This window comes from Gadus morhua, chromosome 8, assembly GCF_902167405.1.
Source record: "Gadus morhua chromosome 8, gadMor3.0, whole genome shotgun sequence".
Lineage (NCBI taxonomy): Eukaryota > Metazoa > Chordata > Actinopteri > Gadiformes > Gadidae > Gadus > Gadus morhua.
The window spans coordinates 134,299-147,289 of NC_044055.1; the positions used below are offsets into that span (position 1 = coordinate 134,299).

A 12,991-nucleotide genomic window follows, 5' to 3' on the forward strand; every position below is an offset into this window, starting at 1 on the left:
GAAGAGCTGCCTAGTTGGGTTAGGGTTAGGGTTAGTCCTAACACCAAGAAGAGCTGCCTAGTTGGGTTAGGGTTAGGGTTAGTCCTAACACTAACACCAAGAAGAGCTGCCTTAGTTGGGTTAGGGTTAGTCCTAACACTAACACCAAGAAGAGCTGCCTTAGTTGGGTTAGGGTTAGTCCTAACACTAACACCAAGAAGAGCTGCCTAGTTGGGTTAGTGTTAGGGTTAGTCCTAACACTAACACCAAGAAGAGCTGCCTTAGTTGGGTTAGGGTTAGTCCTAACACTAACACCAAGAAGAGCTGCCTAGTTGGGTTAGGGTAGGGCTAACCCTATGGTTAGGGTTTGCCCTAACCCTAACACCAAGAAGAGCTGCCTTAGTTGGGTTAGGGTTAGTCCTAACACTAACACCAAGAAGAGCTGCCTAGTTGGGTTAGGGTTAGGGTTAGTCCTAACACTAACACCAGGAAGAGCTGCCTAGTTGGGTTAGGGTAGGGCTAACCCTATGGTTAGGGTTTGCCCTAACCCTAACACCAAGAAGAGCTGCCTTAGTTGTTGTTTTTGAAGGGACACTCACGTCAAAGTAGTCACTGATTTTGGGCCCGCGCGTAGAGGTCTTCCCTGCAGTAGAGAAATAAACAACTTTAACATGATTTTGGAATAAAACGAGAGCTGGATTTCACTCGCGCTGCCACGACCAGCGCGAGCGGAGTGCTGCGATTGGCTGTGAGGAGTGTCCGTCATACCCTGGCTGCTGTCCGAATGGGTGTCGGCTTTCCTCTTCCTCCCCCGGGAAGACTCCGAGTGCTTCTTCTCTGGGGTCTGGACGGCGAGGAAACAACAACAACAGAACCGGGAGGGTAAGACAACACGGGAGATAACAGGCTTTAAAAACCTCCGTGAACAGGCAGGTAAAGGACATCGAGGGGGGGGGGTGTACGTACCGAGTAGGCAGGGGAGCTGCCCCTCTTCATATCAGAGTTCTGGAGAGAGGGGAGACAGTGGGAAGGACAGACACACAGCAGGAGGGAGCCATTTAATATTCAGTCATTTAGAAAGGAGAAAGAAAGACCGCCCCTCCCTTTCCCCCAACCTGCTGTCGAAGGCCAATAAAACATCCCTTCAGGATACTGTGAACGGATAACAGGATAACTCATAACTTTAGTTAGGGTTAGGGTTAGCCTAACCCTAACCCTATAACAGGATAACTCATAACTTGGGTTAGGGTTAGGGTTAGCCTAACCCTAACCCTATAACAGGATAACTCATAACTTGGGTTAGGGTTAGGGTTAGCCTAACCCTAACCCTATAACAGGATAACTCATAACTTGTCCATGCATTGAAGCATTAATATGCGTGTGATTGTGGCTGGAGCAGCAGGCCTCTTCTAAAGCTACGGTGTCTGCTCGTGCTGGTGTGAGCATCAGACACCAACTCTTGCTGTGCACGCTGTGTGTGTTAGGAGGGAGGGTGCTCGTAGAGTGTGTGTGCGCAGCTATGTGAAAGGGAGTGTTATCCACTTACCTCCGACTCTTTGTCACTGGAGGAGCCCAGGCTGCCATAGCTGTGGTTGGAGCACTCGTTGGCCAGACCCTGAGGACACGCCACAGGGCCCGGTTAACGTTTAGCTACTCGTGCATGCTTCTTCAATGCTGGAACGAGCCACCCATGAGGTCTCTTTTAAGTCCCTTTCAACCCTCCAAAAGCATCCGAGTAATGTTAAGGTAAACATACTTTATTTTACATATATTACAGATATTTTGCAGGTAGTCCTGACTAGAACAATTTTCTTTTGAAGATATATCAAACAACAAAGTGATAAACCAAGCACCATCAATACAGATGAAGACTGGGTCAGTTATGTTGATTAGCTTGCTGATTAATATCGTTCAACTGTTGGGTGAAAAGAAGATAGCCGATAGACAATGTTAAACAAGACAACTACCGGGGAAAAAAGATTGCTCAGAAGTCCCTTCTTAAACCATGTATCAAGCTGTATCAATGAATGATTCTCTGCTCCATTTTATCAGCTAAGCTCAACTCAATATGCATAAAAGTCCCCCTGAAGGATGAAGCCACAGCTATTCAATCACACGTGTATTTGTTTAATCTATCTATACTCTAGCGTACGTACCTGTAGGTTCATAGCAAACAGACGAAATGTAACTGTGGTCACAACAATATCCTGACAACTAAAGTAAATAGAAATTAATCAGGAAATGGCATCCGACACTAATGTACCTTTCGGCAGCCGTAGCAAAAACTACAAATACCCTTTTCTTGTAAGACTTGTCTGGTATCACTCAAGGACTATAAACAGCCAAGCTAAGAAAAACAAAACGGCCACTTTGAAACGTTCTCTGTCCCTTGTTTATGCCAGGTCCCATTCATGGTGTTCTCTTAGCTTGGGGCCAGCTCGCTGACTGGGTTGATGATGCTACAGGCCGACAGAGGTAGCAGGCAGACCTGTGTTGCTCTATCTTTGACTGTCCTCTCCATAGGGAGTAATGCCTCCATCATACCAAGCAGCAGCAGGACGTCTCCACAACAAAGAGCCTCCTTGGTTGTCAGACAACAAATGGGCTAATGTTCATTCTAAATGCTCTTCATCCATCTCAATTCCTCAAGCGCTAATACAACATCGGATGCTAACAGAATGCCACCTTTACCTCAAAATAAGTGATAACGGACGCTGCCGCAGCAGTGGTGTACCCATCCTCCTACACCCGGTCCATATCAACCCCATGCCGACACACGGCCTGTGGGCGACCGCACGGTAAACCCACACATTACCTTGGCCCCCCCGCTGGCGCTCCCGGTGCTGCCGCCCCCGGTGCTGCCTCCCGTGTTCCCGCTGACCGCCCCCATGAACCTGGCCTCCAGCAGCTCCTGCCTCCGGGGGTCCAGGCTGTGCAGCTCCTCCATGGGCCCTGACGTTGGGAAGGTTGACAGGTTAGCTGGTGTACCCCTAAACCAGGACGTGTACCCCTAAACCAGGACGTGTACCCCTAAACCAGGACGTGTACCCCTAAACCAGGACGTGCTTTAAGTCTGTGGATATCCTATGCAGCGAGCTAAGGTACCCTTAACTACTATAACTTAGAGAACGGGGGGAAATTCAATAGGATAGTCCATTCCTGGTGTACCCCCCAACCACTACTGGTTGAGGACGCTGAATATACCATAGACTAAAATATAAAGACAGGTACCCCTATAACAAATCATGTCCAATACAGAGTGGATATCAAATAGGTTGGTTATCATAGTGTGCATCATAACCAGGTTAGGTTTAAACAATAACAGTGGTTAACAGGTTAGCCAGTGGCTGGGGTCCACCCCTTCACCTAACCAGAACAGCTCACAGGTGTACCGGGCAGGTCAGTATTATAACCAAGCTAGTATGGAATGCAGAACAATCCTGGACTAGGATTGTTCTGCATTCCATACTAGCTTGATCAGGATTCCTGGTAAGGCGGACGGCTCAGGCAGTGATGCTTAAGAAGAGACGCTAAAAGGGCAACGCTGCTGGTCTTTGACCTGGCTACCCCACAACAAGAGAGACACAGGTTTGGTATTGCTGGCCTCAATAGGAGGCATACATCAGGGAAAACAGTCCCACTGAGGGCCCAAGACTAGCACGATGTGTCGGACAGAGGGCATCAATAAATCAGTCTCTACAAAGAAGCTCCTTCCAACGCTGAGCAGGCTCTCACCTACCTACCATTTTAGAATAACAACAACCATGAATTGTTTGCCTGGCAGCAAGCAAACACTTCACCTCCCTAGGGTCTGGGTGGAAAGCAACAGGATGGAGGATAATAAGCACATTGAGCGAGACATGTCTAAAGATGTTTGATTAGGTTCTGAGGTCACTTAGTATCAGTTATACTAATACAAATAGATTAGGGCTCTGTAGTAAAGGGCATTGGGCTACACATGTACGTCAATGTACTGAATGATAAGAAAATCTGCCTTCTCCTGAACACGTATGGTGGGTGAAGCAGCATCAGAATGCAGAAACTATGACACATATGTAGTTGTGTTTTCGGCTGACGAGGAATCGCTGCTCTTAACCAAAGTTGAAACGTGGATGGGTGTTTTCTTGGTTAGATATATAGCCATTATCGATCATATTTTACCCAGCTCTATACGGTAGAATGGCTATAATAACACAACAGCCTTACACTGTTAAACAGTAAGCCACTGTATACAATAAGGTTGTCTTAGGGAACCCTAATTGTGGTTAATAGCTTCCATTTTTTACCTAGTCAAACAACACCACGAATGAGGCCAGCTTACTACCTAAACTTTGTCCGATTGATCATCCGTGGAGGAATAAAGCGAGGAGACAATAGTCCAAAGCTGAAACCCTTTAACGTTACAGTTCTAGTACACCGGTGAGGTCATAGTTTGTAGCTCGTTTTGATTAAAAGTTTTGCAGTCGGCGATATGCAAAGTACACCAAAATGTAGGCTACCACACAATGTCTACAATGTCTACAAGTAAAAGCCAAGGCCTTGTGTTAAGTTGAGAGCACCGGGGGAGTGCTTTGCGTTACATTCATACACACGGTGTCTCTATCTCCACTCGGGTGTTTGTGTAGGGAGACACACAATGGAGCAAAAAGTGCTGCGCAATATAGATCGATTTCGATCATAAGTACGGGGAAACGGCGAAATCCAAAACAACCACCCGAACACAGCGAGGCTAGCCGTGTCTTTGTGAGGGAACACGGTAGCTCGCTGCTGCTCCTACGCCGGCAATCCACCCAACTGACAGCTGACGTTTGGGTTCCGATTCACGGCATCAGTGAACTTGACATCCATTTTTACTTCCACCAACAGCTGGTCGACATGTCATCATGGCCCCCCACAAAAACTACTACGAAAAAAATGATCGCGAAAGAGGCGACGTCAGGGGATTGATGTTATCCGTGCATTTGTACGCGATATACCTTCCTTGGTCTTGGTGGTCGCCGTTATATGTTGTTGAGTAATCGTTGGGGACGAGGAGAGCTGTGACCAAGATGGCGTCGCCTCCAAACTTCCACCACTTCCACTGTTACTTTGGACACTCATGAAGCCACTTTGCTGCCGAGCGAAGCCAGCACACACAACGCCATCCGATCAAATCCAAAATCCCAAACTTGCGTGCATCGTTCAACACTTCGTGTAGTAAAAAAAACCGCGGCCAATGTGTTCAGTGCATATTTGTTTATCCGCCTCGCGTTTTGATAACGTGTCGGTCCTGCAGAGTGCCTTCTTCGCGTACGTAAGATTCGCTGAAATGGATACAATGTAACCTTTGCATGATGACCGCGCGTCTGTCAGCATCCAGTTCGCGAGGGGAGCTTTGATTCTGGAAGAGGCTATCGCGAGGCTGGGGCGCACCTAGCAGGCGCGAGGGGGATGGCATGACACCGACACACAAACGCAAAGACACACACACACACACACACACACAAACACACACACGCTGATCCAGGATCATTTTGCTCACTTCCGAAATTTGGATTATGTTTATTGGCAGACCAAACTCAACGTTGACCCGAGAACAGTTTCTCCTCAGCGGAAAACAACAAACACCTCAGAAAATGGCCGGAAGTTAATGTTTATATCAGAGATGTATTGGTTTATGCAGTTTGAAGGCTTTCAAGCCTATGAGTAAATATAAAGTAGAACATGTTTTTTGCACTATAGTCGGATAGTTATTTTCTTTTTTATAACAAATTTCATGAAAGTTCGCATATAGATGATTGATGAATCAATATATAAAATAGTTATATAACTAGGCAGGTCCTACATTCAACGTATTTATATATTTTTAAGTGTGTGCGTGTGCGTGTGTGTGCGTGTGTGTGTGTGTGTGTGTGTGTGTGTGTGTGTGTGTGTGTCTGTGTGTCTGTGTGCGTGCGTGTGTGTGCGCCTGCGCGGCCACGTACATGCGCACGAGTGCCATTTTCTTTAGGTGGGGCCATGGTCTTGCCTTGGTAGTATGCTATTGTCGCGGGCTGAGAGGCAAGTTGTTGAGAGAGTGCACGGCGCAGGTGGGACGGTGATGTGTGGCTTGCGATGGAAGGTCTTTTGTTCCAAATTTGGTGCAGTGCAGCCTTTTACATTCATCTGGGGAAAGGTGACCACAATGTTCACTTGGTGTCGAGCCTACTGTTACATATTCACCTCCAGATTCACCCACGTTTTAACAAACTAGTTGCTCGCAGATTAAAATGTTTTCATCCAAAACGGCCAAAGAAGAATATACTAATAAGTTAATACTAACCGTAATAATAGATACTGCTATCTAAGGAGTAGAGATAAACCTACTAAAGTAATAAATAGTAGCATTGTATAGGCTGGTAGTACACTGGGCCCGGCTGGATTGTGTCAAGCTTAATGCATTTTTCGGCCTCTATGAACAGTGCCTAGCAGAGCACCTGAACAATGGGCGTCAAATGCATGGGAGGGTTTGATCAGCCCGTTATTTCACTTGCAGCCGTGTTGCATCAGGGTGCAGATTGAGGTGCAATCAGGCTGCACCCCATGTGCACCTGCCCATAGTAACCTGGATGTATTTTTATTTGGGGGGGGGCTCGGGGGCTCGGTTTCCATAGTAACAGAGCAATCGTCTTGACAGGCAATGAGGGAGTGTGTAAGCAGGCCATGCCCCACGTAGTGTGGTCGACTGTACACACACACACACACACACACACACACACACACACACACACACACACACACACACACACACACACACACACACACACACACACACACACACACACACACACACACACTTATCATGTCACTTCAGGTTTGAAATTGGAATTTCATTATCAGCATATTGCAATGCAGGCTACAGTGCGCATGTGTGTGTGGCTGTGTAGGTACATGTTCCTGCCGAGCTTAAGATGTCCAGGGGAAAGCAAGAGTTGGCTGCCCTTTATAAAAAGACGTGCTTGTACGTGGGTGGAAACAAACCAACCTGAAGCTCTCCAAGAATCGTACATTGACTATTGTACAGTTTCTCTCTTCTTGAAACCCAATTACATTTGGTTAAATATGATCAATCCATTATGACAGGATGTATATAAATACGCCTTGTATTATAATGTTCAGATTCATCCTGTTTCTTCATTAAAACCAAGCATAGAGAGGAAAGTGCTGGCAATTTAAATATGTGCATTTTTATTTTTTTCATACTCATTGCTCATTTGTTTGTTAGATAGTTTAAACACATCAGTAAAAAGGTACCAAATAACTACTATTGTTTACTATTATATAACATTTAGGGACCATTTAGGTTATATTTTATGGTATTGTATTATATGTACATAGCTACTACATGTTACAGATATTGAAATATAATGAAAATAACACAGGAATTAATTCAATGACAAGCCAATTACTGGTATATAAATAAATGCATGGCAGATTTAAGATAAAACACTAAACAAACAAGCAATCCCTTTTACATTGTTGCACGATTACACGAAAATTACTTGAAATGGAATTGTAGAAATTAAAAAATAAGATTGATCAATAAAAACAAAGAAAATAAATGTTATCCAGTAGAGCCTTCAAAAATCAATCAGTGGTGCGAACAGTATTGTTCCATTGTATTTTATGCTACATGCTATGTTATTATTGTTAATAGTATTAGTAAGTCATTTTTTGTTTGTTTTGCGTGCTGATGGTTTAGTTATCCATTCTTTTCCTGTTTTTTTTAATCTGTTGTCTTGTATGTTGATTTCTTGTCTTGTTATATGTTATGTGTGGATCCCAGGAAAAGCAGTTGATGTCTTCTGCATCAGCTAATGGGGATCCAAATAAAATCCCCCCAAAAAAATAAATCCTAAGCATGTCTTTATGTTCTCCTCAGGAGAACATCTGGTTCCTCGGTAAGACGGACAGCCGTTCCTTCTCATACATGCTGATGTAGGACAGTAGAAGGTCCTCCATTTTATAACCCTGGGGGCAAAGAAAGAGAGGAACCAGGTTAAATGTACAATATCATCGACGTCAGCTGTTGGATTTTACCAAAACTTGATTTAGGCTCCGATACTTTTGCTAGCTGCAAGTCTTTGGAAAAAGATCAGTATGATATCAGAGTGTCACCACCAGTATTCACCAGAGGGGTTTCACAGGAGAATGTTCCTTGGACCAATCCCCCAATGCTCATGTGGAAGTGGTGGTTGTCGGTCTGCCAGTCAGTGATTTTGCCAAAGGGGTGCATGACCAGTAGCTCCTGAAAGGTGGACATTATTGAGAACGCATTACTACTGCTATTTACTGTTAAGGCCACCAGCGGGCCAGCGGTCAGAGACCTCCTTCACTGATTCCAGATACATGTCATTAAGGAGCAGGTAAGTTGGAAGGCTTGCTCGAGGATGTCTGCAGGCAGGATATGGATGTCGGGGATTGAACCCGCGTTTGGCTGGGAGTCAAAGCCAATTCATTATCCTGCCCAACATTACTTGATACGTTATTAAAAAAACTAAAAACAGTATTGAAAAAACAAAACAAAAATAATGTGACAAATACGTATATAATTGAATCTGAAAACATTGTCTGTTCGCTTAACAAATTAGGAGGGGCATTCACACACACCAGTCATATTGAATACAGAGCATCAGATTGCTAGAGTTTCCTTCGTGCTCATGGAGAGCTTTTTGTAGTTACTTTGACATTTAGTGCACGCAGTTGCATTATCCTCAGCCTCTCTTGTAATGTGCTTTGGATGAAAGCGTGCGCTGACGGACTAAATGTAAGCGCTGTCCACACCCGACACTTTACCTTAGTCTTTGGGTCTATGAAGCTGACGCCCACTTTGCTGATGGCAATCCTCATGTTGGTCGGGTAGCTTGGCTCACATGTTTGCTGCGGAGTAAATCACACAGTTCAGCATGGGGATTAGGGTTAGTTAACCCTAACCCTAACCCTAAATCACACAGTTCAGCATGGGGATTAGGGTTAGTTAACCCTAACCCTAACCCTAAATCACACAGTTCAGCATGGAGATTCAGCGTCTGCATGGCCCTCTGGATTCACCCTAGGGTTAGGGTTGGGTTAGGTTAGGTTAGGTTAGGTTAGGTTAGGGTTAGGGTTAGGTTAGGTTATTCTTCGCCGTTCTGGACAATGCACGCCGATGGCTCACCTTCACTTCGAAGAAGGTGCAGCCGAAGGTGGGCCAGGAGGAGATGACCTTCAGGAAGTTGACCCGGGCCTCGTCGGCCGTGATGCCCATCTGCTGGTTGTAGGATGAGATGATGTTCTACGGAGGAGGAAGACACAGCGCACAGCTTTGAATATATGTTTACTTCACTTGAGTAAAGATACATGTTTGAATATGCTACTGTATATACTACCAGTTACTTGGCTAACATGTGTCGTCGTTATTGCTGTTGTGCACTTCAGCTGTGACACCTCAGGTTCCCACCTGGGATGACTAATAAATAGTTTTACTTATGTTCTCCATTTTTATTATTATTGTTATATCTTGAGCAGAGAAATTGTGAGAAGTACATCCTTCAGGATGGAATAAATAGGCAGAATATCTGAATTCATCTTATTCTACACTGGCACTTTGGGGGAAAGCCTTTTGAACTCTTTCCAACTGCTCTGTTCCGCTCTCTGACCCTACCTTCTTCCACTCGTCGCTGGACATGAGGTCTATCTGGTCATCTGGGACGAGCTCCTTCAACATCCTGGGGATCATGACGAACTGGGAGCGGTCCGAGTCCGTCTGGATCCTGAAGAGCAGCGCGGCCAGCTCGATCATGTCCTCCCTCGAGCAGTTGTGGTAGCCTCGCAGATACCGGGGCATCTCCTGGGGATGTCAGGGCATCTCGTCAGGGCCGGCTCTCACACTCTGAACCTCGTGGCCCAGCTTCTCCCCCTTCCCTCCAACGTCCCTTTTGTTGTACGATTTATTTGATGTTCAAGAAAATGTAGTAAGCTCTCCCAAGCCAACGACATAATCCGTTTCCTAAATGTCCCATCTCTGATTAATAAAGTTCATTCTAACTTAGCATTTTATTAGTATACTTTGACATAATGCAATCATCCTTGAAACCAGAACTACTTCTAAGTTAAATAATCAGTCTTAACGTCTGAGCAGAAATTCCCCTCCATCTGCGGATTGAGATGTATATGTAGAAAAATGTTAATTGTAAGACTTCCATACAAAAGTGAAATTCAAAAACATTAGTGTTGAATGTGAGACATCCATACCTGTGGGTAATGGAAGGTGAGGTCAGCCGTAAGGTCTCTACCAGGGATGACGTTGAACCAAAGCTTCCTCATGAAGAACACCAGGAATGCAGAAGGTGTTGCTGGGAAATCAACGTGTTTAAGGATGTCGCCAAGTACCACGCTCAGTGCCCTGACACTTTAAGTAGCCTTACATGGTATTACTCTACAACGCTAAGCAAACGGACACGTGAGGGACCCTAGCATGCTAAGCAGGCCAACCTCCAAATGCTAATATGCTACAACTCTGAGTAAACCTACATGCTTGGTACCTCAACATGCTAATACGCCATAACCCTGAGTGCACTTACATGCTAAGTGAATGAAGTACCATAACATGCTTGATTATCCAAACCTCTGTCGGCACGATGAGGAGAAACCCGGTGGACACTAATGTGGAAAAAACATACTAGGACCACAATCGGGTATGTATCCCCTGCTAACTGTGTTGCTATGCAGCGCCAGAGCTAACCGATAAGCCAACATAACTCCCTTGCATGTGAATCAAAGAGGAGAACATTACCCTCTTTGGCTTTTTTTATTTTCTTCGGGGGTTCCGCATTCTGTCGTAGGCTGTCAAAGAAATACATCTCATCGTCCAGATTAGAGACCTGAACACAGAAGAAAAAAACAAAGGGTTAGGGTTAGGGTAACCTAACTAACTAACCCTAACTAACTCACACTATTTGAACTGAATCTGAACCAGCGAGGAGAATTTGTTTCCTGTCCCAAGTCGCAATTGGAAAGCAGTTAGGTCCCCAGAACATGGATACTTGTTCGGATGCATTTCATTAGGCAGCCGGTCGGGATATCCACTGTTAGGGCCGCCAACATCGGGGTTTGAACCTTTGGCGGGCCTCACCTTGACGGCTGTCTTCATGAAGAGGCCGTAGCCGTCTGGGGAGCTGAGGTTGAGCTGAGTAGCGATGGTGGAGCAGAGGTCTCTGATCGTGGTCGTGGACGTGACCTCGAACAGCTGAGGAGATCATGAAGGAAGCAGTATCATGCTTATTATGTTCTGTATAACACAGCGCTCCCCCACATTGAAGGTGATCAAAGTAGGGCTCCAGTCATACAACAGAAGAAGACGAGGAAGAAGATGAAGATGAAGAAGAAGACGACGAGGACAAAGAAGAAGACAAGAAGAAGACAAGAAGACAAAGAAGAAGACGAAGAAGAAGACGATTTGCCATTGTCGGGTCTCACTTCGTCTGCCTCGTTTGGGAAGGTGACCTTGTGGTAGATCTGGGTGCTGTTCCTGTGGATGGCGTCCACCTCTGCGTAGTGCGGTGGGTGCTGCCTCGGCTCCAAGCTAGGAACACCAAGAGAGGGTTAGGATTAGGGTTAGGGTTACCCTAACCCTAACCCTGGGCTCCAAGCTAGGGACAGGGTTAGGGTTAGACAAGACAAGGTTAGAAACCAAGGCAAGGACCGTAGGGTTAGCTTCATACTGTATAACACCTTTATACAGAGAGAACCTTCAGAGAACCTTCAGATCCACCAGTATTGGCATCTAACAATAGTGGTGGACCAAGTCAGGTGCTTCAGGATGCCTTGAATGATTTCATCTGATTCCATGAGTAATCTGATTCCATGTTTCCATTAGTATCTGATTCCATTAGAAACCTGATTCCTTATAACCCTGACATGTTATCCAGTAGTAATCTGATAACATGTAATCCGGGAGTAATCTGATAACATGTCATCCAAAAGTAATCTGACTAAATGTAATCCAATACTAAACTGAGAACATGTTATCCAGTACTAATCTGATTATATGTAATCCAGTAGTAATCTGATAACATGTAATCCAGTAGTAATCTGATAACATGTAATCCAGTAGTAATCTGACAACATGTAATCCAGTAGTAATCTGATAACATGTAATCCAAAAGTAATCAGACTAAATGCAATCCAGTACTAATCTGATAGCATGTCATCCAGTACTAATCTGATAATATGTATTCCAGTAGTAATCTTATAACATGTAATCCATTAGTAATCTGATAACATGTAATCCAGGAGTAATCTGATAAAATGTAATCCAAGAGTAATCAGACAAAATGTAATCCAGTAGTAATCTGATAACATGTAATCCATTAGTAATCTGATAACATGTAATCCAGGAGTAATCAGACTAAATGCAATCCAGTACTAATCTGATGACTGACCTCAAAATGTTCTGGAGCCTCTTCAGGCAGTCGGAGGCCAGCGGGTCCCGGGGCCGAGACTTCAGGAAGCGGTGGGCGTGTTTGGCCAAGCTATTGCTGGGCGGGAACAGACCGGTACACAACCACAACAGCTGCCAGCCCAACTCCATGCTCACCCTGGGAGGGAAAGGGAGGGAGGGTGAGGAGAGGGAGAGAGGGGGAGGGAGGGGGGGAGGGAGGGGGGAGGACAGAGAGAGAGAGGAAGGGAGGGGGAGGGAGGGAGGGGATGGAGAGGGCGAGAGGTAGAGAGGGGGAGGGAGAGGGAGGGAGGGAGGGGGAGGAGAGGGAGGGATAGAGATAGAGAGGGAGACAGAGGGAGGGAGAGGGGGAGGACAGAGAGAGAGGAAGGGAGGGGGAGGGAGAGGGCGAGAGTGAGGGAGAGGGAGGAGAGGGAGGGAGGGAGGGAGACAGAGGGAGACAGAGGAAGGGTGAGGGGGAGAGAGGGAGGGGGAGAGAGAGGGAGGGAGAGGGAGGACAGAGAGAGAGGGAGGGAGAAGGAAAGAGGGAGAGAGAGAGAGAGAGAGAGAGAGAGA

At 45.7% G+C, this 12,991-nt stretch overlaps 2 protein-coding genes across 4 annotated transcripts in view; both read right to left on the reverse strand.

Moving 5' to 3' along the window:
• The window catches only part of LOC115548614 (serine/threonine-protein kinase tousled-like 1-B), a 30,753-nt gene extending 25,319 nt beyond the window's left edge, over positions 1-5,434 (reverse strand). The window contains exons 1-6 of the mRNA XM_030363368.1: positions 4,956-5,434; positions 2,795-2,931; positions 1,526-1,594; positions 946-984; positions 748-823; positions 579-622 (exon numbers count right to left, since the gene is read on the reverse strand). Of these exons, the coding sequence (XP_030219228.1) occupies positions 579-622; positions 748-823; positions 946-984; positions 1,526-1,594; positions 2,795-2,931; positions 4,956-5,079 (489 nt within the window). The 5' untranslated portion in view covers positions 5,080-5,434. The remainder of the gene's footprint in view (positions 1-578; positions 623-747; positions 824-945; positions 985-1,525; positions 1,595-2,794; positions 2,932-4,955) is intronic.
• Positions 5,435-7,159: 1,725 nt separating this feature from the next.
• The window catches only part of LOC115549294 (unconventional myosin-VIIa), a 44,979-nt gene continuing 39,147 nt past the window's right edge, over positions 7,160-12,991 (reverse strand). For all 3 annotated transcript variants that reach the window (XM_030364428.1, XM_030364429.1, XM_030364427.1), the window contains exons 41-50: positions 12,420-12,575; positions 11,455-11,560; positions 11,111-11,224; positions 10,772-10,859; positions 10,231-10,331; positions 9,641-9,826; positions 9,155-9,271; positions 8,794-8,877; positions 8,129-8,245; positions 7,160-7,968 (exon numbers count right to left, since the gene is read on the reverse strand). In XM_030364428.1, the coding sequence (XP_030220288.1) occupies positions 7,876-7,968; positions 8,129-8,245; positions 8,794-8,877; positions 9,155-9,271; positions 9,641-9,826; positions 10,231-10,331; positions 10,772-10,859; positions 11,111-11,224; positions 11,455-11,560; positions 12,420-12,575 (1,162 nt within the window). In that variant the 3' untranslated portion in view covers positions 7,160-7,875. The remainder of the gene's footprint in view (positions 7,969-8,128; positions 8,246-8,793; positions 8,878-9,154; positions 9,272-9,640; positions 9,827-10,230; positions 10,332-10,771; positions 10,860-11,110; positions 11,225-11,454; positions 11,561-12,419; positions 12,576-12,991) is intronic.